This window comes from Hetaerina americana, unplaced genomic scaffold (assembly GCF_022747635.1).
Source record: "Hetaerina americana unplaced genomic scaffold, ioHetAmer1.1.p SCAF_8, whole genome shotgun sequence".
In the NCBI taxonomy this organism is placed as follows: domain Eukaryota; kingdom Metazoa; phylum Arthropoda; class Insecta; order Odonata; family Calopterygidae; genus Hetaerina; species Hetaerina americana.
The window spans coordinates 66896916-66924132 of NW_027287427.1; the positions used below are offsets into that span (position 1 = coordinate 66896916).

At 36.5% G+C, this 27217-nt stretch overlaps 1 protein-coding gene across 2 annotated transcripts in view; it reads right to left on the reverse strand.

The window, feature by feature from the left end:
• The window catches only part of Bcat (Branched chain amino acid transaminase), a 66643-nt gene that overhangs the window by 19122 nt on the left and 20304 nt on the right, over window positions 1-27217 (reverse strand). For both annotated transcript variants that reach the window (XR_011702854.1, XM_071597090.1), the window contains exons 3-4: window positions 8306-8509; window positions 7992-8222 (exon numbers count right to left, since the gene is read on the reverse strand). Coding sequence is in view for 1 of the 2 variants with exons in the window: in XM_071597090.1 (XP_071453191.1) it covers window positions 7992-8222; window positions 8306-8509 (435 nt within the window). In the remaining variant the exon portion in view is untranslated. The remainder of the gene's footprint in view (window positions 1-7991; window positions 8223-8305; window positions 8510-27217) is intronic.

A 27217-nucleotide genomic window follows, 5' to 3' on the forward strand; every position in this document is an offset into this window, starting at 1 on the left:
GTCTGTAGAAGATTCGTTTCTAATGCAACCATTTATGTAATTTCAACTTACATATTGGAATTGCTATCACAGAAAATCTTCCATTTAATTTTATTTTTTTTTCAGGAATTCTCAGAAGTTATTTACCTACTCATTTCAGTTGGGTTTACTCTGAAAACTTCTATGGCTCATCCGATTTTGGGACAGCTTGGGAAAGGTAATCAAGTTAAATTAAAAAGAAAATAGAATGAAAATATAGTACAACTGTTGCATAAGATTCATTCTTCTGTGGAAAACATGAAACTCTCTATTACTCTATTATTTTAACTCATCGTTCCACTTTTTAGGTCTTCTTAAAATTCTTCCCAGAGCTTCCTCTCTGCTCTTGCCACTTCTAACCTATCTTCATTTCACTCCTACTCACTGCCAGCCTTTGGGGGGGTGGCAAGTGGTGCGATGGCACCGGGCCCGGTGCTGACAGGGCCCTGCTGATGTCGATTACAAATATGTTACGAATTAGGATCGTGTGAGATATTTTGTGACTTCACAAGGGCTTGACAGAAAAAGACATGGAGAGTATATGAATAACTTATATGTGATAGAAAGCTTGCAACACCCTTCAATGTTGCGTGGTTATTATTTGCTGTCTCGTTGAAACCATAATGTTCCCACTGATCACATTGTTACCGCTCCTGCTACATTCTAACCAGAACTTCAGGCCCCGCGCAGAGCCGGCTGCACAAGGCCCCGCTCACCAGTAAGGCCGCCTCTGCTCCCACTCAACCCAGCTAATTTTCTCCATCCTATCAATTTCAGGTCCACAGGAAATACCCGTTAGTTCTGTTAAATTCTTTTCTTAAAGAAATTGATTAGATATAGCCGGAATTATTCTCCATGCAGATGATAAAAATGTAGCTGTAAACAATAGGGATATTAACAAATTGCTAAGTGAGATAAATTAATATATATAAAAAGTGGTGATTTGGTTTGGCAGTTAAAAACTTAACTTGAATGCTAGCAAACCAAATTATATAAAATCAAAAAAGAAGCATTATGTCCCTTCTATAAATGTTTGTATTGGTAATAAACAAGAGGATTCAATAATTTCCTGGATCTCATTATTGATAAATGCCTCAATTGGAGTTAATATACTACAAAACTATGCAGAAAGCTGGCAAAAACTGCTTTTGTGTTTTACAATCTTGTGTGGTTTATGGCATTAGTGTTAAAAATATTTTAATTTCGAAATTTCCAGTCTCAAGGCTATTACCTAGTTGAACATTGCTGGAAAAGTTAATATCACTCATAGCATGAGTACAAGAAGGGAATCTTGTGAGCCCCTTTTTTTAAATTATTTGAAATTTTAACCTTACCTTGCTTATGCATACTTCATCTTTATATGTCTATTAGAGAACATTTTTATCCACAAATGATGAATGCAAGCATACACAAATATTCAAACAGGCAGAGGTTGGACATTCATTTTTCACGTCATGCAAGAGTATTGAAGAGTAGGGTGCCTTCCACCTTGGGATTGTATTTTATAATCATTTCCCTAAACAAACAAATTCCGTGACTATCAGTACATTTAAAACTAAGTTAGTCATTTTGACAGACAAAAAATTAGAACAATTCATAAAAAATTTCAAATAATAACAAAGGTTTTAAATGAGCCATACTTGTAAGTCACTGGGTCTTTCTTAACTTGTGCTACATTTTTTAATTTGAGAAAAATAACAAGACTATTAAAGATATTATCATAATGATGATACTGTACTGCAGGGACCATTATACATTTTCAGCATTGTATTTCTCCACAAACATTAGTATTTTTCTACTAATCTTATTCTTCCTTGGGAATTCATAAAATTAGTTAGGTTTGTGGATGATCAAGATTAGTTTGGCAGTCAGACAAGAGGCTGCAAGCTTTGCTGAGTACATTAAAAAGTCAGTGCAATAGGTATGGGATGAGAATAAATATAAACAAAAGAAAGATTATGCTGTTTTCAAAAAATAGAAAATTAATTAAATATATCAATAGAAGCTAATATCATTGAACCGGTGGAACAGTTTATGTATCTCAGACGTATTTTTCAGCAAGATGGTGAAAGTAGTATGGTTCTCAGAAGATTCACAATAGCCAAAGAGGGTTTCACAAGGTGGAAAGATTTGGTGACACAAACATTTACTAAGTGTGTTAAGAAAAGGCTCATCAAAAGTTTGATATGGAGGATAATGGCTTTGCATGGTAAGGAAACATGGTCATTGAAACAATATGATAGGCTTTTGAAATGTGGATGTGGAGGATATAAAAATGGATGGAAAGGAAAACAAATGAGGAAGTGCTAGGCATTGTGGGGGAGGAGTGAGGATTGTTGGAATAAGTTCAATGGAGACAGGAAAGATAAGTGCAGAACATTTTGATTGGCATTGAGATGTTGAAGACTGAGTGATGGGAGAACATTACACAAATGACGACGGGGTTGGAATAATAATATTGGGATGTTCGACAGAATGGAGGAAGTATGCAAATTCTAGGATTATTTTCATGTTGGATGCCAGGTTGTGTTTTTGTTAGGAGAGATAAGTAAATGTGTTGTCATACCATTGCATAGGCTGTGTTCATCTAAAACCTACCTTAACCGGTAGACTACCAGAAATAACAATGTGTCATCTTATTCTTTATGCAAATGTTAGCATGAGATGAATAAATATTATTATTATTATTATTCATGCACACACAACACACACACACTAAGTGGTAACTAGCAATGTGAGGTTAGGGATGGGAAACATATAAAAGCCATGAGTGAATGGAACATACAGTTAAGCAAGTGCAAGGAGAGTATGCATGCATAAAAAACCAGAGGAGGATTTGAATCCTCCTTTGCATAAATATTTTGTTTTACCATTCTATACCTTTATTGCCAGATAAATCTTCATGCTCTGCAAAATTCACATTTCAAATCTCACACTAAATCAGTATGGCAGATTATTCTAATTAGGTATTCATGAGAGGAAGTTAACACACAAAAGGACCTTGGTATTCAGTGTAAACTGTACATACAGTGGACTCTGGTTAGAATGCTCTTTGGTAGCACATTTATCTTCTTGCCATACCCATTTCTTCAGGTTCTGTTCCACATTTGTGTAAATAATGACAGTTAATATATTTACCTTAGTTCTTCTGCACATTGGACAATAGACTAAAATTAAATTTTATCCATGCATAAGACAATGCTGCAGTAAAATAAATTGAAAACTTAGGTAAAAAGAAAATTTCTCATATAAAAATATCAAAATGACTTCAAATGATATCTGACTTCAGTAAAGAGTTTAAAAAATATCTGCTGGTATAGAGTTAAGAAGGTAACTATAAATACATAGAATACATGTTTTAATTTAGGTGTTTTGTTTTTTGTTTAGTGTTTTGTCGACAAATCCCTGCCACCCATCTCCTTCCGACTGCCATACAATTAATTTAGTGCATGTTACAACATTCCCTACCATTTTTGTTGTGTTTTCAAGTTCCCCTTCCATCCCTCATCCCTCTCTGTGGAGGTGATGCACCACTTCACCTGCTGCCAATATCAGGGCATCATATTTTCTACCTGTGACTTTTGGGGGTGGACATTGTGAGAAACATGTCCATCAATTAATAAATTAATAAAACTTCTCCCTTCACACTTTTTAGAACTGCATAAACTATCTTAGTAAGGTGGAAATCTATTATGTAAATAGCTGTGGCTCATTATTATTACCTACTTTTTTGTATGATAAAGAACTATTTTATTGGGGGTAATTACCCCTTGTTTTAAACCAAGTCTTCAGCCAGCATGTAAAAGGTTAATTATATTTGTACATTAAGGTTTTTTAGAGCATATTTTTTCCCTTTTCCCTTCCTTTCCTCCCTTATCCCTTACCCATCCCAGCATGTATCTCTAGCCATACATCTTATTGGTACACCGCGGGGTATTTATGTAGATGTATTTTTCATAAGTTACCTCAATATGAACTTCAAATGATGACAAAAAGCATACAATTTCCAATAAATCAGCAGAAATCCCCATATGAAACACACAAACGGCAACAAAAGAGGAGTAACTCTTCTGGCCATTATAAGAGCAACCAATATTTGTTATTGGTTTTTGCTTATTTTGGATACAAATGAAGGGCTTGGGAGAAGTTCTGCTGCTTCTTTAAGGTTCCTGTCCATGAATTACTATGCCAAGAATTAATACCCTAAAGTTATGCTACCCAGATTGCAAATGCAACAACATAAAAGGACAAACCTGGTTTGCACATTTGTTTACCACATTCAGTATTGCAGACCCTTTCATAAACACACTAATGAGAGTCCACTGTATGTGTACTACAATTACCTCATACAAAACTACTTCAGCATGTTCAGTAATTAGTAAGTACAGAAAATTAGTCTGCTAACAGTCTCCAGCAAGCAAACAGGTTCAGCATTTTTATATTCAATATGCTGAGTAAATGCACTGGGTGAAGGTAAACACTGGAAAAGAGAATTTCCCAATTCAATTGTCTGAAGAAGCCATGAAGTTCAAGCAATGAGAGTGGTTATCTACTAGATTAAGATCCATGATGAGAGTTGCAGTTTGAAGGTCATTTCAATCAGTCGACAAAATATTTAGCACTGAAAGGCATGACCAGAGGAATTCGAAATGGCGGCCTTCATCAAATTCTCAGACTGGGCTTAGGTTTAATAATGATATAGTATAATTGTATGACACATTAAGGTATTCATTAGTTCGGTATTGATACTTCAAATATTTATTACAAATATCAGCTAGTTGACATTATTATGCCAAATATAACTCTTTAATAATTTAAAAATTAAACATCACTTAATCAGCTTAGGAGAATATGAAGCAAACTAATTATTTTCATATTTAAATACTGTCATTAAGTAGAAGCGTTAGCATAAAATGATCAGAAGTTTAAGTAAAACTGCACGGAAAAAATAAATTCCATTGAAATACATGAATTTTTCTAAACATTAGTCACCTAAAAACTACTCAATGAGAAAGGGATTCCTGAAATAGTATTACTTCAAGGACAACTGAAAAACAGATATATCTCAATTTATGTCAAGTTGATTAAACGTTCCAGGAAAACATAGAAATGTAAATTTTGAGTAAGGCGCTGAAAGCTAATTCTAAATAGTCCTTTATGATTGAACATAACATGTAGACAATCGCACTGAATGAGAGAGAGAGAAAATAGGTTAATGTATAAACAATAAGGGGTGAAGGTGGGATATATCTTTAAGATAAGAAATAAACAAAATGAAGAGCCAAAACTAAGTGATATGGGAATGTTATCCGCCTTTAAAAATAAATAAAGCCTTAACCAGCAAATGAAATTGATATTAAGGACACTGATATGACATGAAACGTGGAAAATAAATCTAATTTCTTGAAGAGTATTGATTACAGTGTGTGCATCCTCATTAATAGGGCTTTAATCACACTGAACACAAATTCGTCATACTAATCCATGAAAATGGATTTAGGAGATCCATGAGATGATGATGACATGAATCCATGACAATGTATATAGGGAGATATAAAAAATTAAATATAGACTGGTTGGAAGAATCTCCATAGATATCAAGCAAAAATGTCTCAAGCTATGAAGTAATCTGACAAAAATTGAAAAGCAGTACATATTCTAAAAAGAGACAGAATCATACAGATGGTCACTGTAATTGACTCACTCCTCAGTATAAAAGCATCTTTGCTTAGCATAATTTTTTTTTAAGTCCAAACTACTTTTCCTTCCTCCTCCTAAATCCCTCCATGAATATATAAACCATTTGTTCTAATTTATAGGGTAAAACTTTAATGCTTATCTTAGCCTTCCTATTTCTGGAGAATGTCATTTATCTTTTCTCATTGATTTTTATCCCACAGGGATCACAAATTAGTGTTATTACATGCGCTCAAACATTCCCTTTTATTTTATGCATACTTATACAGTGCATGTTATACGCGGAGTCCATGGAAGTTGAAACATAAAATACATCTTACAGATGCTTTTCTGATTTCCAAAATTGTGCACAAAAGTCTGGCATTGAAGCAGAATGATATAAACTGACAATTACCCTAAATCATGTTAACACTTTGTGATCCGCTCATGTATTAGTACATCTTTTGCTACCAGTATCAAGGGGTCAGTGGATTTTTTTTAACTATTAGGAGCTATTTCTTTGGTCCTTATCAGTCAGAAGTTTTTCACACTGTTTTTGTGCAATTTTAAGGTTTTTTGAGAGATATATTTTTTTAACCTGTAACATTTGTTACCCCTTATGTATTCATGGCTGCATAGAATAGAATGGGAAGGAGCAAAAAAGATCTTTTGAACAAAGTTTTTGCCGACAATTTGCCTGATGTCCCAAGTCGTGAAGGAACTGATAGGAGTTCTGACGAAAACTGTAACAAAATCCGAAGTGACAGTGATGAAGATGTATCATTTACCAAAAAAACTGTTTGTTCTCTACCTTTGCAGTATTCCAGGAATCTTGGAATTTATGACAGTAATGATTACTAACAAGACGAGTGGTGATGTTTTATTTTGGCTGGACTCCGACATTATTTCTACTTTAGAAACATTTGCTGGTACACCAGGTGTGAAAATTGCTCAACTTGATCCAAAAAATGTGAGTGACATCATTACTTTGTTCATGGGTGATGACCTCTTTTCAATGATGGTGGAGGAATTAAATCACTTTCATGAACAAAATGCTCATAATATGAAGAATTCTCCCTAAAGTTTGAAGTGGCGCGATATAACCATTGGAGAAATGAATAATGTTTTAGGAATGGTTATCCTTATTGGCCAGGTGCATTAAGACAGACAGAATAAGTGATTACAGGACACTAGACCCTCTAAAAGAAACATACATTGCACAGTAATGAGAAAGACCACAAAGTGGTCAAAGAAGACAGTGCTGTACTTGCTGAACGGTGCCTTATTCAATTCTTTTAGGGTGTACATGGAGCTCAATGGAAAACAAATTTTGTATAAAAAATTCTCGCATGAAGTTGCAAGAAACTAGGTGAGTCACAAAAACAGAAGAGCCCATCTAAAACGCTCTATAGAAAAACATTAACATTTTCCCTACAAGGCGTGCACCTAAGATGGACATACTGGGAAGATTTTCAATAGACACAAAAAAGCATTAAGTAGAGAAAATAGTGAGATGGGAGCAAGAAAGTCCTCAAGAGACCGGGTAGAGTATGTGCAGCCAAAAAAGGAAAAGAGAAACCTGCTTTATTTGTAGATTTTGTTGTGTTCCACTCCATAGAGGGTCATATTTTTAACGGTACCACACTCTAGTTGATTATGCTGGTATATGATCTCTAGGCATTTCAAATTTTATTTAAAAATATTCATTATTTCAGGAGTTGTGTGCGTTTTCATGAATGCTTATGCCTTTCATGCGGAGGCACAAAAAATGGCTTGCCCCAAGTGCTGGTAAATTTAGAGGGCACCAGCACGTGAAGTGATAACATAAAATTGGGAATACTTGTACTAACATTTTAAAAACAATTTTCATTTGTTGCTAAAAATTATTTATCTTAGTTAAGGTAATGGCAGTGGTGGTACAGTTCGCCAAGATCAGTAAATTCTATGCTACTAATGAATTTGGAAACAATTTTTGTTTTGATTTCACACCTTTTAATTTATGGACTGCATTGAAATTAAAACAAGGTAAGCACAATTCAGAATTTAATCAGGAAATTAAATAATAAAGGACCAATATGAGAAAATTTAAATCTAATTTGACACAATTTTAAGAGAGCAAAAATCAGTAATTGCATAATACAAGTTACTTCAAGAACACAATTAGAGTGAAAGAAATGCATTTAAAATTCCTTAAAGTATAAAAAAAAACAATAAGTGTACCACACATTTAGGGAGACCAATCTATATTAGTATGCGTCTCTTAATTAGTTAGTAGAGATGAAAGTAAAATAACTTACATCTGTTCCTATGAGTGTTGGGCGAATGTACAGGCTAGATGACTCTGAATGTGGAACCCATTCTTGGTCAATTTCTATAAGTCTACGGATACAACTAACGAGCTCCTCTCCATCAAATGTGGGAAGGACAGCGGCTACAGCTGATCTATTCATTCTCTCCATGTTGCGATCAGGACGAAATAAACGAATTCTTCCATCCACTCCTCGATATGCTTTCATTCCTTCAAAAAGCTGTTAAAGAAAATACTAACTAAAAATAAATGCCAACATAGTATTGCGTACATTATTGGAGAGAAGCAAATAGAGACACTCACCTCAAAGGCATAGTGAAAAACCTTAGCTGCAGGATGTAAACTGATGTTTTGAAATGGAAGAATGCGGGGCGGCTGCCATCCTCCGAGAGCTTTCGAATGCACTATTTGGATCATGTGATCAGTAAAGTTTTTTCCAAATATCAGCTCATCAGGTTTTGGTTTTAACTGCTCTGGGGTTGCTAACTGTACTTCTAAATCCGAATACTGTAACGAGAACAATGATTAAATTAGATCAGTTTTCCAACACCTCACAGTAATTTTCATTTGAATATAATAATTGGACCTTGATATATAATTCACTAAAATAAAATAAGAGAGGCTAAGCAAAACTATCTTTTAAACTATGGCGAGGATTCAAAAGAATTATCGATAAATTTTGAATGAAATCTGTTACTGTCAAGGGCAAAATGCTATGAAGAATTTGCACTATAAACTGCATATACATGCCAATTTTATTTTCAGAATTTTGGGTCTCAAAAGAATTTATTTATTCGCAGATCAAATGAATGCCTGTGTAATATGAATGACTCCTGGTCAAAATGTCCACCTCATGAATCGCATGTATTTTCTTTTATGAATGCACTTAGAAGTTAAACTAATTAAAATTTTAGGACTTATCAGTTTTTATTTGGTATCCACATAAAAGCAATAATTGATACAAAAACGTTTGAATTAAGAGTAATCAGTAAATAAGTATTTTAACAAACTAGGACTAAGTAACATTTTACCAATACATGAATAATGATGACTTCTTAATAGACCCTGACTTTTGACTTTGAAACAAGACGGCAAACTTCATGACCATGACTTCATAATCCTGATTATTTTCTAAATCTTAGGAAGAATCATTATCTTCAATATCACTTCAATTCTAAGATTAAAAAGAGAGAATACATAAGAGAATTATTCAATTGAATTTGATTTTCCTTTCAGGCAATTCAAAAGGCATATCATAACAACAGGGAATCCCAGATGCCTATCAGATACCAATGAATAAAGATCATTTTCAGTTGCCAATGAACCAAAAAGGAATGAAAACCACTGATGAAGGCATCAAAGAAGTACTGAATGGAGGTGCCACATAAATGTTTAACTTGAGGCACCCCCCACGTATTCCAGGCTCCAGCCTTGACAAGATTACAAAACTACAGCAGTAATCATGGCAACCAAAATCTATTTATGCAGACTGAAATAACTACATAAAGAGGGTATTTGCAATATTATGCCAGTATGTCTACATACACCTATAGTTAATTACAAGTGGAATCAAAGTAAATAGAGCTAACAAAGGCTTCTTCCTGCCTTCCGCTAAGATAAACTTATAGTTAACATTAACTCAAAAACGGTAAACAAAGCAAAAATTTCAGAGTGTAAAAATCATTTGCTTTGACCAGGATCCCAGTCAAGGCAAATGATTTTTACACTCTGAAATTGTTGCATTGTAATGCACATTAGCGGATGACTCAATTTAAAGTTACTGTTTGGCATTTCCTGCAGTTCCTTTGGAACTGTAAACAAGTTTTGCAAAAATTTGATTTTATATGATTGAACAATATTTATCATAAAATTTCAGACATGATGAAAAAACTTTGTGGAATTCACTTCGTGATTTTTAGCAATATGATCTATATTTCAACACTTTTCGTCATCTTCAGGTGGTGGTGGGATACTTCATCATCTTCATCTTAAGATGACAACGTACCAAAACCTAGGTTGTATCAATAAAAATCATTACGTGGATTTGACAGATTTTCTTAATTTCCTCTATTATAAATAAAATTAATCATTTTGCCAACATTTCGCTAATTTATTTACTCTACAAAATGAACTACACCATTTCGTATGATCAGTGTCCATTAAGTAGGTACGCATTTCCGAATACCATAGGTAGGCTAAGAATATGTACACAAGGGATAAATTTTTCAGAATCCATTTAACTGAAATTTGAAATAATTTGCTAAATATTACTTTATCATCTGACGTAAGAAACCATCGTAGTTTTATTACCAGAAGTTTACCACATTTAGGGGACATTTTTGATTGACCATCATTGTGTACACAGCTGAAATTCTAGAATTATGAGGCAAAGGCAAACAGTATACTAGTGCTAATAACAATTAGGTGAAGGAAATAATTAACCATATAATAACTCTAATACTTAACCCCCGTAAGTCATAAATATATTTTCCAATTATTGTTTATTCAGCCTTAATCAATTATTTTTTAATGACCGAAAAACAAATTTAAAAATTATTTATTTATCAGAAAATATTGAACATCACTGCTTGAAAAACTAGTTTCCGAGTGCAAATTTCATGAAAACCACACAACATGTTAACAAAGAATTGTTAAAATGTTTTTTTTATATTCCAAATGAGCTAAATACAAATTCGAATAAAATCTTTTTTATCTATTCAAACTTTTGGTTAAAGTCTCACACATTCCTCTAATAATCACCAAGATTTCTGGACAAAATGCAACACTACACCACATTTTGATCACCAGTTTTCGCCTCTGTTCTTTGCTCTACGTATTCATGCGGGCGCCACTTTGCCCTTCCCCTAGTCTTCCTCAGTTGGCGGGAGACATACGAGCAGGGTCGTATTACAACATACAAGTACTTCCAAAAAAACTAGGCCCAGGCGGTGTAGAACGCGGATGCAGAAGGACCGAGGCGGATCAAAGCACCATATTTTGTTAGAATACGGCCGAAAACAGCCTGACTCCACAATCATCTCGCGTGGCTCGGGTCGGGAGTTTAGACAGATCAATTCCGATTTCGCGCGAGGAAAAAGGTTTACTGGACTTTACTTTACGCACGCAACTTTCTCCGGTGTTTTCCAGCAAAGACTGCGGGGAATCGAAGCTCAACGAGGAGAAAGAAAAGGCTAGAAGGAACTATCGCGATTAATACATTTACATATTGATTAGATAACTATTAGGTGGCTGCTATGTCTCAGAATGCTTATAGCTGCAATCTCCAAACGACGAAGACTGGTGCGCCAATCACTTACAACGGGACCATTCAAAGTAAAATTCAAGTGTTCGACAGCGTAAATACCACTTCGGAAGCCTATTTAGATTAATAAACATAACCATATTGTAGCTGTAGCAAAGAAGGAATAAGTGTATAAAGTTAAAGATATACTTAAGTGATTATTTAAAGAAAATATTAAAATTTAATATTCAGGACTATTATAACTCATTTAATATTAAAATTAAAGGCTGCATTTACTATTCGGGCACCAGCAGGACGAACGTAATAGATCTTTCAATCTGGCTAAGAAATGTCTTGATAGTTAATCCTCCTCTACCGTCCTCGGATTTCGAACATTCTCATCGGCCCCAACAACTTTATTCCCAAATGCTCAAACATTTTGATGGAATAGCAGTGACTTTAACACGAGATCCCTCTAGAAAATCAGCTCATGAAAATAGGAAGTTTCAATACAATTAACTAACTCATGGAAAGAACAAATAACCCATTATTCTGTAGACTTCTGCGACGTGAAGGTGGTGAAGGCTTTTCCGGAAGTTTCTGTTCCGAAACTTCTGGAGGAAGAGTAAAGCCCTTACAAATAATCCACTTGCTTCATGTCCTACCTAGATAATAATTACGTGACCTACAGGGGCCACAGAGATATGACTTATTCCGAGAACAGATTGACGTTCAAGCTGACTAAGCTTTGCCAGATGCATGGTATGTACATGTGCCTATGTATGAGCGTTCCTTGGGTAACATCATACAAGTAATCATGATTTAATCACATGGCTTCAATCTCAGGAAAATTTTACATCCTTAATTTTTATTGTAAGATATAATTTAACGCTTCATAGCTGAGGTGAGGACTTATATATAATATATACTTATATTATTATTATGTAATAATTTGATTGATGTGTGGTGTATTGTATTATATGTAATAGCTTAATTTTTTTTTAATTTATCTTTTTTTTCTTGCTGATTAATGGTTGTAAATGGGATGGGGATTCACTTGTTTTGTTAAAGAGATTTGTGTTTTGAAGTCTGGTTTTATGTACGGTATTATCTTTTGCGATTATTTGGGACTTGGGTGCCACCTGACAATATCTATCAGCACATGTGTATTTTTAATAATAATAATAATAATATTCTACCTTCAGCCAAATAAATACCCAAAAATAAGTTAGTGCATAGCATAATGAATACCAAACAAGTTTAATGCGTAATTCATTCCATTATGTGAAGGTGTTTTTTCATTTGCTTTTTCGTATGAGAATTTTAGCGGTTTGATTGACAAAACAATTATTGAAATAACAAACGAAAAATGTGAGATCAGAATAAAAAACTTTCAAAAGTTGCAGAGGACGCTATAAGTGCATGAAGCAAACGTTCGGGGCCATGAAAGGTTCCGGGAAGTAACATGCGTTTTTCTCAATTCTCCAAGTCGAGCAATCAGGAAGCATCAATCTAATGACATCCAGCGTTGGGTAGATAGCGCGGAGTGGGTACGTTGATCTGCATACGTACGAACTGAACTTATCGTTTGGGTATATTAGCCGCTGTAAGGCCCGTTTATGAGCAGAGCTAGCTGAAATGGGAAGATAGATAAATATGTACGCGACACCTTATTGAGTAGATGATTACCAAGACGAAATATTTTACACATACGCTAAGTGGAAAAATATAATGATGAACAAATACAACAATTTGTCTTTTCCGAGACGCTATCGTGGACGGTCATGAGAAAAAATAGCGAAAAAATTCGCTATTTCATTAATAAAAATATTTTTTTTCCGTTTAGGAGTGTCACTTAATGCCACAAAACGTAGTATTTCCTCCATTGTTTTCACAAAATAGGCATAAATATAATTTAGATAAAACGAATTCACATTCTTCATAAAAATTCACAATGCAATAAACGACTATTTCTCCGGACAGTATCTTCTAAACGTGGTTTATCCACTCTATACTCTACACACAATAGGGATGAATAATGAGTCATTGCATAGATTAAGTGATTGCATGATTGTTTCCAGCATACGATCTTTCTTTCACTGTATTTAGAAGTAAAATTGATGCTACAGATCTTTCTCCAACCATGCGGCATCAAACGTTAGACCTGGAAATAATTTAACTGGGGAAAAATTGTGGAAAAAGGGATTTTCAAAGTTGGAAATGAGACAACAAAAATACAGGTTCCAAAACAGGAATCCGATATCCTCAATAATTCGAAGGAGATAAAAGACATTTGTTATCAACTTATTTTCAACACGACTTTACAATTTTTTCATAAGAATTCCTTTGGACACACAGTGACCCTAAAATAGTATAGGTGACTATACATTATATTGAATAATGACTATAATTTTAAATAATTGACTATAATAATAATAACTATAATTTATAACGTAAAAGAGGACAGATTATTATAAGAGACTACGGACTGAGAAAAATGAGATGAGAAGTTGGAGAGGCAAATTAGGGAACGGATCACGGCACCAGTTGGGTTGATTCAGAATGTACCCTCAGAAAAATAAAAAATATAAGACTGATAGGATAATCGGTAGATGTAAGAATGATCGGGGATGAGATTAAGATATTATTGGAAAATTATGCAAGAAGGGAAGTATTCGAGATGAGCGGAGAAAGAACATGTTTGAACTAATCCATATAGTAAAGGCTGATGTATTATATTGCGGCACGTATAGCGGAATAAAACTGATGTCAAACACTATGAATATCTGAAAAAGGCAGGTTACGACTGGAGATAGTAATTACGAAAAGTTTGGTTTTAAGGTAGAACGGACGAACAAAAGATGCATTACTTGCTCTATGGCAGCGAATAGAAAAATATGTATGGAGAAGTGCAAATAATATTCACTCAGTTTTTCGAGATCTCAAAAGGCATACGACAGAGTTCAGACAATATGCACAGAGGTGATGAAAGAAAAGGCTGTAACGGAGCTATATTTAGAGAGTGATGAATATGTACTAAGGAGCATAGAAACAAGCTAGTAGTACTGGTAAAAATGAAAGGTTTCCCATTGAGTCTGGGCTACATCAGGGATCAGCTCTCAACCCATACCTCTTTAATCTCGTTATGAATGTGTTTACAAGGAATACGAAGGGCAGGCCACCATGGGGAATGTTGTTTTCAGATGACATAGTTGTCTGGGAAGAGACCAGGGAAAAACTGAAAGAGGACTTAGAAGAATGGAGAAAAGTGGAGGAAGAGAGGGGCATGAGGATTAGCACTGTGAAAATGGGGCATACGGCGAAGAATAAAGATGGTAGTGTGTATTGAACTCAATGAAATAACTGGCGCGAGAAATGGGATGCTGCGCGATAGGAAGCTGAATCCTAGGAACAAAGATTTAAACGAGGAAAGGAAAGTTTCTACGAGTGATAGTTTATACGTTATGGTGAAGATAGATAGTGGCTGAAATGAGGATTCGAGGTGGTTGCGTGGAGTAATAAAGAGAGAGAAGATAAGGAATGACTATACCCGAGGGGTAGTTATGTTTGGACTTAAATATTCATTAATAAAGAGGAAAGAAAGTTATGATGTTTTGAACACCTGGGGAGCGAAGAGCAAAGAATATGTTAGAAAAAGCTAGGAGAATATGTAAATTGAAGGAAAGAGGAAGTCCCAAGTTGAAACGGAAGGACAAGGGGGAAGAGGATTTGATGGAGAGAGGGTGGAAAAGAGAGGAAGCCTTTGATAAGCAAAAATGAGGTGAAGGATCAAAGATAAAAACGCCAACCGAACAGACATGGGAAAAGGCTGAGAGTAAGAAGAAATTGATTGAAGGTCGTTGCATCGAGATGTTTATATACAATTTCCACAGAATTTTCGGTATTTGTAGTCTTAGGCCCACTCTATCAAATAACAACATAGCTTTTTAAAAGGTCTTCCCGGATTGGTCTACATAGAACCAAAAAAACAAATCCGTTATCAACCCATAAGCCAGTTTGATAGGTGAGGGTGGAGCACGAGTTACGAAGACCAACGGCTTATGAAATTCACACATAAGAGAAGAGGGGGCAGCAGTTCCTTCCCTGTGCCGCCTATGGCTTCTCAGGAAGGTCTGGTACCCGAAAAATCAACCATCTGGGAAGAAGATGAGAGTGCCCAGAGGTATCACTCGGAATCGAACCTAAAATAAATGCCAATTAATGGTGCAGAAATAAATTTCCTTCTCACGAAAAGCTGATAGAAGGCGGACCCTTATATATTGGTTGCAATTTAGTTAACATAACAGCATCTACCCATCTTTGTCTAAAATTAATTATATTGTGGGGCGAAAACAGCGGAAATCGCATAGTTTCAAAAAACCAGTCCAAAAACGTTTTAGAGTGCATTTAAAAATTAATAACAGCCTCACGAGGGCTTGAAAAATGTACATTCACAGAATACTTGTTTGCGAATAACGTATGAATGGATCTGAGAATTTAATCAATCGTCATTCATATATTTCCTAAGGGGACACAGTGGCTCGTGTAATCACGATCCACCCTCCTTAAGGTAAGCACATAAGATGGTTCGCGATTATAGGGTACTACTACTTACTTCGTTCCGTCCCCTTGGACAACCTTGAATCAAATCCCATCCACCACCACATGGATATGTTAAGAACCCTACCCAGATAAAAAATTCCATCGTAATTGTTAATTGTCGACACATAACTCGACCTCAGAAAATCATAAGATTTTCCGAAAAATTAAACGAATATTCTGGAACATAGTGAAGCACTGATTCCCTGAGGTACGCCTGAGAAAGAACACCGACAGTGGCGAGGGCAGCCTCGTTCAAGTTGCCTTAAAAATTCATCATTCTCAGCGATCGATAGAAAACCAAAAACAACCATAGGCACAGGAAAATCAATTCTTAACCAATGGACAACCGAGGAACAAAACGAAATATTTTGTAAAAAATATTACTAGTACAGAGGCTCAACAGTAGAAATGAAAATAAGTTAGAGCATTAATATTCAGAAACAATTACTCGTATTTAGGACCTTATATTCACGATAAGCACGAACCAATGCCTCGATTTCTGAAATCTCTTTGGCAGTTATCTCAATGTGGGGTCAAGTAGGAAAAGTACTAGGAAGAGGAGAAAACCAAGGGGTGAGTTAGCACGGTCTATCGAAAGCATCTCAAAATGGCAGACGGGGAAAATTCTTACGTATGATGTTTGAAATATGGATTTTTCCACAAAATCCACCTAATTTTCCAGGTTTTCTAAGTTTTGCAGATTGGTGGACACCACATGCATCCCTAAAGGCTCGTTTATTTGAATTGCTTTGGCCATAATATTCAACATATCCTTGAATCATATCTTGAAAAAATTATAACAGCGAACTGATGTAAATTTAACCCCATAACGTTTCCTAGAGCAACTTATGCTTTCCTATGATACATTAAAAACTTTCTAAATACCTGTATGTGTTAAAGGGAGAGAAATGTGATTCTCTATTCGGGATGTAACGATTCTTTACATTCTTACATGGGGTTTAATATGAGACCTGGTAAACCGATGGGTACAGCGCTGGAATACTGACCGGAGGGTCCAGGTTCGATGCCCAGGAGCGCCTCTGGGCATCCTCAGCTCTTCCCAAGCTGTGTGATTTTTAGAGTACCAGATCTTCCTCGGAAAACAGGGGACGGAGAGAGGGGGGACCTCCCCCTACCCTGATGCGTGAATTCCACAAGCCGTTGGGCTTAGTATTGGGTGAGCACTACCCTCACCAATCAAACCAACCTTCGAGTTGATAATTGTGATTAGGTTGTTTAATTCAAAATTGGCATTAATTAACAACCATATATGAGCGAAGGGATTAGAATTAACCGTTAAAAATATACAGCAATGTTACATAAGAAAAATGAATCGGAGAACATATACTAGATATAAAATATTTAAGATTACATTTATTGCCTTAAAACATGTCAATGGTACCCGGGAGTCAGCCTTGCCAACCAGTTATAGAGCGCACACATCAGATAGATGTGCCGAAAAAAGTGGAGTCAACAGTCCTCCCTCGACATACGAGATACGGTATTTTGTGCTCTGGTTAAAAATGTATTTTATTTCTTCCATGCGTAAAATTTTAACTTCAATATTGAGAATAGAGAAGATTTATGGCAATAAATATTTCTTACGGCGGATATTGTTTTTCAGACGAAGAAGATGAGGAACATCATAAGAATATTAAAAGAATAATTACATTAAGTAAAGAATATTTGTCAAAGAGGAGGCATTTGGTGCCAGAAACTATTAGTGAAAATTCGGACATGGAGCGTAGCTCTGTTCGGATTGGAAACTTATTTACTCTAGCACGATGCTAAACGCAGATCGGGCGCTTTTAAAATGTGGGTTCAGGGAGTGGAAAAAATAAAACGAATAAGTGTCACTTCCACAGTAGGGATGAGAGCTGGTTGTTTGGAGAAATTCAAAGAAGGTGGAACAATGAATTCAGCGCTTATTTAGAGGCAATGGAATGCTAAAGCGCTATAAATGTAATATGGGAGACTGCCGGACAAATAAGGAAATTCAGTTATGCTGGACGGAATCAGGAGTGGTAAAGAGTAGGCGTAGTGAAGAAAATGGTTTATTTGAACGCGCACGGTTACGCTATTTAGCGTCGTGCTAGATGATGATTAGAAGGGTAGTATTGGTGACTCCTGTGTCCACGAAAAACCTAATTTCAGCGGAAGACTACAGGTTAATTAGCGTCCTAATTAGAGCCTAAATGCCTCAATAATTTACCATTTTAGATAATAATTAGGAAGATCTTTCTAAGTATTTCAACTTAGGTGATGACGGTTGCATGAAAAGGTAGCGAGCCGAGAATGAAAGTGGGCGGCAAAGTGATTAGGCCAGGTTTGGAGATGAACAGTTACATATCTCAGAGGTTGCAGTAATCGTAGCGTATTCTGCTCCACAGAATCAATGCGAGAGGTATGCGATGAATGTTGAACAAAAGACAAAAGTAATGAGATTATCATGGAGTAGCAAGGTTAGGTTAACAACGTAGCGCAGGAATGAATTGTGGCGGGAAGAAAAGTGTACGTCTCTGGGCATTATACTGCAGGAAAATGGGTTAATAGTATCCATAAACATCTCTAGGAGAACGCCCTTGGCCAAAGAGGTATTTGCAAGAGGGGAATTGATTGCAGATACGCGGAGTAAAGACGTTAAAAAAAGAGTGAATACTTAAATTTGGACCGTAGCGCTGCAAGGCTCTTCTGGTTTTTGAAGTGACAGGGAGGGCATAGCGAGTGTTTTGACATGCGAATTCTGGAGTGCATTGGAGAAAACCAAGTTGGACAGAGATAAAACTATAGTTCACGCAATACGTAGAATATAACATTTGAGGAGAACTGTTCAAAAACTATACTTAATGGATAGGTTTTGACTGATGATTTCTATGTACGCATTTGCAAAACCTTTCCATCAAAATTTAAACAAACCAATTACAACTAACTAATATTGTGGAAAAGAACTCACTAGTGAAGCTCCATACCTTTGTATAGCAGCTCTTGTGACTCTCAGCGTTTCAACACAAAAATCATCTAATACCATTGGACATCTCAAACAAATGGGGCCAAATCGTTATTAATTAGCCTATTTAATTTAAAATCATTGATTACGGTATTTATGGACGAAAATGGATGTGGCTAAGACAACTCAAATCGCCGAAAGTTCATTTGTAATATGTCTCCAATTTTTTCAAATCCCAAATATGGTCAAACATGATGCCACTGAATTCTATGTACGCTGCGACGAAAATATATGAAAAAACAAAAACGATAGGAAAATTTCTCACCCTCGATACTCAATGACGGCAGAAAATAGTCATAAAAACCCGGTATAATTTCTTGCGATTTCCATATTTTCTAGTTAGTTTAACCACGAGCTGAGGAATTTGCGAAAGGACAATCAAGCGTGGAAGTGGCGGTAAATTTATGCCAATGGTGCTGAGTTATGCAGTGATATCACTGCATGAATGATTACAATCAGGTTGGAACACCGCAGAAAGCAAATCGAATGAGTTTCGACGCGTATTTAACTTCGCTTTTTCCCATTACTGCACTCCATAGATATTGAACGGTTCATGAATGGTTCTAGATTAATAAATAACACGACACATGTCAACAAATGTTGGAGTACATATTATCATGAATACTCGTAGTTGCGATGTTTTTCCCAAAAATGAATATTCGGGGAGGAATTTAATTCATGCCAATTCACCGAAATGGTTTCGTGACCGTACAAAAATCGGGGGAACTACAGACGAGGTTAACTCTTAACCTCGGAAGCGTAGGCATGTAATTAAGCTAACAAACAAGAGTTAATTTATCTCAAGTGGCCAACTCTGCTTTTGGTGCCTGCCGCAACGGTCTCGGAGAGGTAAGTTTAGCTATTGGGCTCGACTAATTTCTCGTGCTTTTTTTGTCAACACACATCAATTGTTGCGACGTATATCGGTTGGCTCGCCGTTCCCACGCCACTGCGCTCTTGTATTGACTATTTCAAATCTTATGGGCTGGTAGAATTGGAGGGTGAGAGATTGTTCCGTGATGTAAGATAGCAGGCTTGAATTCTTGCCTGTCTGAATTATTTTTTGTGCCGTTCTCAGCAGAGACATTATGCAAGTTAACCTTAGCGCTCGCATTGGAAAAATTGGAAGTCGGTGAAAATGGCAAAAGTCAAGACTGTTGAGACAGTGATCTCAGATTAATAATCACTTGCAAATTTTTATTAAAAGATTAATCTGCTCAGTTTGCCAAGACAATAATCGTACGCGTAACTATTCAGCTTTACAGAGTAATTAATTTAATTTGATCGTGAATCGTAAACTGTAAGGAACAAGTCAGAAAAATCAATACATGAACGTGATATTTGGATTTTCAGGTTAATGCATGTCTCGGAAATCGCAATTGAATAAAAAACATAACAATAACACAAGGTAGAAAGACACGACGAAATTCACTTAAATGACTGCTATTCAGAAAAGTGGTCGCATTAAATTGCTCGGGAAATTCCGAGGTCAATTATAGCGCGATTTCAAGAAATTGCCTGGGAAGGAGTCGCAATCATCAATACCGCCTCTTCCAGTATGAAAAATATTTTGAACAGTACGTTAATATTCCTACAGCCATTCAGGAACGAATAGAATGGAAGGGGGGAGGTAATGCTTCCCGATTGGTACGGCAAACAAACATGATGGAACCACTCAAGATTGGATCAATTGTATTAGTATTATGCCTATAATCACATAAAAGTGAAACATTATATTTTTCTTCATCTAGTTTAATGCGATCCCGATTTAAAGGCACATAAGATATAAAACGACAAATAGATTTCTTTATTTGACAAAAATAACATAAAATGTAGATGCTCAGTAATTCCAACTTAAGGCAAATAAATCATTTCTCCCTCATGAACCCTTATCACAGTTAACAGCGGTAATTTGTTTTTCACGGTGCCTGCTCTGAAAAAGGCAAGTATTGAGGCATAAAATAATAGATGGATGATACCTTTGTTCGGCAAAGGGAGGGAGGGATGGGTGAATGATAAATTACTTCCCATAAAATCTTTCATCTTTCCTGTTCTACTTTTCAAAGGGTGTAAGCATATCTCAAAATCATCTTGATTAATAATATAAAACGATTCGGGAACAAATTGAGTACGATTGCCTAAGCAAAGATGAATGATAAGTATTATTTTTTTCAAAGAAGTAAAACCATATAAAACAACTTTTCTTTTCCGAAAGCACTCCAGTAACCCAAAAACACACTCCAGTAACCCAAAAACATAATTCCTTTTTTATTGAAAAGCAAACTTAAAAATTACTTAAGTAAACTCTAACATACCTTTCAGAGATTCGAGACATACGTAGCTTTTCATCTCGAAAATGAAGCACTAAGTATGTAGATCTAAGATAACTTCGTCGATATATAGCCTTTATTACATAGATATCTACACTGGCTAGCCTGACATCTTTACAATATAGGCTATATTGCCTATCCAATTTATTCTCAACATGTTGCATGAAACTTTTCTATTTCAATGAATACTTTTCCTACCTTATATCTTCTGATAGTAGGAAAGAATTTTCCTTTGTATCCTTACTAACCAGTTCTTACGTCTTCCTTATAGGGCATCCATTCCTCCTAGTCTCGTAAAATCAGTAGCTGGTAACATTACTCTTACTGCCACGATACTTTTACCCTAATAGTTTCTTACCTAAGTGTATCCTTTGGCTCTTGTACTTGATTCATTCTGATTCAGTGTTCATTGTCTTTCATCTCATTCTCTCATATATATCTATCCCTATCTCTTCAATATATTAAAATCGTTCATATTTTATACATAAAATGAGACTTTTTTATTTTACTTCAATTGCATTCAATAGTAAAATCCATGCCCTCGGTTTTACGTAGGTACAGTTCACCAATGCGCGGAAGTATCAATTACCTATTTTTATCATCTGTACCAAACCGTATCCTTAAAAATAACCAAAATGATGGACATGTGTACACCCGAAGAAAATTTGAGTTAAAGAGCATTCTGCACTGAGTAGAACAACACAATTAAATTAGTGTTAAACGTGCTCTGCACTGTGTAATTGTACCAGTAATAATTTTAAATTGATTAGTACATAAATAGTTGCCCAAAATATTATACCGGGTAATAAAACTTTGGAATACACATCGAACTGAAGGACAATTGATTGGTTTTCTTTTTGCCACTAGCCTGATTTCCTATACAAAATTAACTTTTGACATATAATTTCAATGCAATAACTAATCCACTCAATGGCGTCGGGAGAGTGTTACGGCCTGAATGAGATTGCGATCGCTTATTACGTGAACGAAGCAACTGGAATCTTTTGGGAAGATCATTGCGAACCAGTTGCAATTGAATTTCTCCAAGAGGAAATAAAAAAAATTGGGACTAACAAAGTCCGGGCGCTATAGGCGATTTTGAATTCAGGATTGTGACCAATTGAGTCGCAGTATTATATCTTGGGTTTGAGATCAGGAAGTAATTAGCATAAGTCGGTTTTTCAAAGAAAATATGCCACAAAGTAATGAGTAGATGGCCCGGTTTTAATGTTTGTCATCAGTGTTTTTGCTAAAAATAGCAAAAATGAATACACACATCAGGTACACAAAGGAAAAGGGGAGCTATTTTTACCATTTGCAATAGGGCTAACAAATTAAATAACCCCTGGAGGAATACACATATATTTCCTTGCGTTGAATGAACTACCATCCTTGGTCTATTTCTCTACTGGCGAAATATCCCTAGCAAAATACTAGTATACACCTATTTTCCCCTGAATTATTTCAGTTTGAGAACCTTAAAATTTTAAACTATGTTCTAGACGATAGAGCAAACACTACTTGTAAATTTGACCTTGAAAACTGGACTAGGTTTTGGATGACACGGAAAGAATATACGTAGTTTTCGGGTGCGAGAAAGAGAAGCATAAGAACTGGATCAAAAGTTTTCACCAAGGGCTTGTAGCAGCATCTTTTTGTAGAACAATTAAAGTAAGTTTCGCAATAAAAGCAAAAGTGAGGTCACATTAGTTCCATAATGTTGGTGGGAATGCGAATACTTCATTTGGCTCGAAGGAGGAAGGCTTTAGGATAGATTTAATTTCTGGTAAAGACGCCAAGATTTATTTATAACGTAGAGAAATCGTAATGGGTGAAGTTCTCTTGGATCAGCAAAGTGAGCATAGGACACGAACTAGGACGGTTCATTCAGGAGTGGGGTACACTCTTCCGGCGAGGAGTGACATAATAATTGAAAAATGCACATTGCAAGGAGAAACCAACGGTTGAGTAGAAAAAAGAGACACTAGCCCGGGTGTGTATTTAGCAGAATCAATCACTGGAGAAATGCGAATGATGATTAGTGTAAGTAAAAATCTCCACTGTTTAGGTAAATTGTTTTAAAACACCTAAATGCACTCAGTGGAGTCACTATTCGTAAATGAAAGCAGCAGATGCAATACTGCGAGCACAACGAATGAGATGATGCGAAAGTAAAAATGCCAATTGATAAGGTAAACTGAAAGAAAGAGTTGCGACCCAACAAGTTAACACGAGAGAGCTAGAGAGTGATGCTAGAATGAGAAATATGCTTTTCTTAAAAATAAAGTTAGAGCATTTGAATAGAGGAGAGAAATATGGTTTGACAGATGCTATAAAAGACTTCCGCGATGTGTTTCATGTCCCTTGAGAGTCTCCCTTATAATGGCGCCGCCAAGCATGATACCGCTACATCTACTTTGGGCCCTGCCGATTACGTAAATGTGAAACGTTGGGGGCAAGGAAATGTCGCGCTGCGATATGTTAGAGGTGGGTCGTAAAAGTAGAGACGCATTTCCTCTACCCGACATATCTGAGAATTAATTTGGGAAGGTCTACTATTTCTCCACGTTTTATTTAGCTAGCGGGCATCACTAGATCCCTTAATAAATACGCTACTCACCGGTTTTTTGAAGGTCTGCTATTACATGCATTTGGATACATACTTATTCATTGACCAAACAGTGTCAGCTCCTACATATTTGAGGGTCAGAGGAAAAACAGCCCACACTAAACCCTTGAAACATATTAGTTGTTGAGGCGAGATTTCAACTACCTAAGCTACGTGATTAGCGAGGACGGAATGAAACTAGATCCGGAAGAGGTAAAATGAGTTAGTTCATTCTACCGACGACCACGAAACAGTTAGATACATGTAGATAGATATACGTCTTTTTTCGGGAAAAAAGGGGACCATTAGGTCCCTTCCTCCATTTAACCCTTCGGCAAGTACATAACAATAATAATAAAAGAAAATATAAAAGGTTATAAGAGAAAAAGAAAATAATGGCAAAGTCATGTATACACGTATAACAAAATAAATAAGCATAGGATGCAATTTTGTGGGAAAAACTAGGGAGTTCAGATATGAACTACCTCGTAAAACCCACGCAGGAAAACATCCTTTCAGTTGAGGGCGTTCCTGATATTCGCCGGCTTTTTCCGCCCATTCATAACTTCATTTAGTATTACAGGATAGCCCCTTAACGAGTTACCAAAGAAGGAAAACCCCCAAAACGAGTGGGAAAACTAGCAAGAAGAGGCGTTTAAGAGACTTGAAACTGCTTCCGACCGGTGAACCTGTGCGGCAGTGCCCTGATTTTACCTGGGAGTTCATCTTAACGACAGTTGCGATCAACTTTGCTTTACATTATCCCCTCCAAGGTCCGACCGTTCTAGCATTGGCCTTACTGCCAATGCTAGAACGACGCTGAACAGTACAGAAAAATTATTCAGCATCAGACTAGAATTTGCAAGCGAGTATTTGGGAGACGAAACACTTTTGAAACGAGCTCTACGGAAGACACTTCGAAATTAATACTTATCGCAAGCCGTCGCTAAGTAGGTGGTGTAACGTATAGCATAACTGTACATGTACGAGTAGGCACGGCCGTCCACCGTTTGAGGTAGGTTTGGGATAAATACACTGGCTAACCATCGCTACACTGACATGTATAACCCTCACCTAATAACGCATAATGACACCCTAGATTACATTAAAGCCACCTTCCATTTCGCATACTTTCTAACTCCTTTATTCCATTCAACATCCGTATCCTGTTCCTGCCTCTTCCTCGCTTGCCTAGCGTTCTCCCTCTATCACAGTCTTCAACATACCATTACCAATGAACACGCTCTACATTCACTTTTCTTTCCTTCCTTGGATTTCTCCCAGTAACCCTCTCTTCTCTCCCACCATGCCTAGCACTTCCTCTTTTGTTTTCCTGAAGAGCAAAGGGACCCTAAATTCCAATCCTAATGCTCTGATTAGCGTATAAACACTCACAAGGGAGCAAGAAGACGGGGAAGAAGAACGAGTCAAAAGACTCGGTGATGAAGAGATCGAAGATGAAGGAAAGAAAAAAGAAACTGCCGTATCTGCTAAGCAACTCCGTAACTGCCCAGTCTTCATCAAGTTAACAATCCCAAGAGAGAAATAGGACGCCACCATCACCGTCAACTAATTTAAGGGGATCTTCGTTTTTGAATTTGGCAATCCGCCAGTCATCACCGACCTAGGCGCTAGCTTCCCAAGCAATCTTTTCAAAGAGACATGCAGACTGGTGCTCAGGAAAATCCAAACCAAAGCCTCCCACATCAAACAATTAGTGAGGTACTAAAAGACCATGATAGTGTATCTATCCCATTTTAGCGTCCACAACTAAGTTTAATGGGAGGACTGGATTTGGATATCCTCCGCACTCTTCGCGTAAAATACGACGTCCCATTATTAGCATGAATTTACCGGCTTCGGGTAGGTTTTTGATGGACCTTAGCACTACACACGACACTACTGTACACGTAAGCGCTGACTAACACAAGACAAAATATCCTGGAACCAATGCCACATCATATAACAATAATTAATTCTTTAGTTCTATAAACTTTCTATATTCCTCACTTTCATACAAAATGCCCATTCTTTTTTTTCCCTTTTTCTCCCGCTCCCAGCATTCTCCCCTCTATCAACGTCTTTAGCAGCCCATTGTCTCTCTGAAGTTCCCAAAAGGTGAAAAAATATCCAATGAAGTTATGCCTAGGAGGATGCCTAACCTATTAAGATGTCTTCAGAAAGTGCACCATGGAAGAGGGTACATACGTGACGATTACCCGTTCGAGATGAAAACACGAGTCACGCATGTGTCCTGGCAGACACCTCTTCAGGGGAAAGGAAAAACAGGGTGGATTATGACAGATTAAACCCTTCGCTATTTAAAGCAGGGACAAGGTTATCATATTTTATGAAAGCGTTAGAAGCGGAAGATCGTAGAAAATTTCCTGCCAGTGAATGAGGCCATTTGTGATATCTAGAATACGTGATGTAACCGGAGCTATTTTGAAGAGTTACCCTAAGTTACAAAGATTCATGCACATGTAGTAAAACTGATGCTTATATCCTTTAAAGTTACCAAATAAACTGAGGGAAATTGAAAGCTCGTGCTCGGGGTACCAATCAGTTAGTAAAAGTGAGATTGAAAACAGAAGCATTCAATTTGGTAGCGGAAGTCGGGATAATTCTTTTCAGCACAAAGAGCCAAGATCTTGTGCAGCATTACTCAGAAAAAAAATACAAAAATTGTAGGAGTGGCAAGGAGACATACTAAAACTCGCCACAGAACAAATGACAGTGAAGTCTTCGAACATAAACATCACAGTCAATGAAATTTAGAAAAAGTAAACAGACTACTAGGGAATCTAATCTAAGAATCATGTCAGTAGAGAAGGCTGGAGAGCAAAGCTAGAAATTGGCGTGGACCACGAGATAGTGATAATTACATATATTTTGCTAAACTGCGTCCTCAGAGAATTACGCAATGAATATGGCAGTCTATCATAAACACACACAAAAAGGTAAGTCTTCCACTTCATATGACTCCTACCAAAACATTTCAGAAAATCAAAACCAACCAAAACCATATTCACAATCATCTGCTCTTGTCTATCCTTGCCAATGTGACATGTTGGAGCACATTGCGGAATTCTATAGACATCAAAGAATTCACAGCAGCCAGGGCGTGGGCATGTGTGATTGTACGAGGACGCCTTTTGGTAGAGGGTGTAGTTTATTATTCATCACATCACCCTCGTTCCCAGGGAGGTAGGTAAAGAGTTCATTTTCATCTACACGAGAAAACCTTAAGTGCTAATCAATGTGATTAAAAATACTAGTATAAAATTTCCGTCCATGTAAAATCACCCGAGTACACGATTAGGATGAAACCAAACCATAGTTTTCGACCCGATCGTCGGTTTGATAGTCGAGGGTAGAACTCACCCAGTACTAAGCACTATAAGGCGAGTCAAATTCACACATCAGC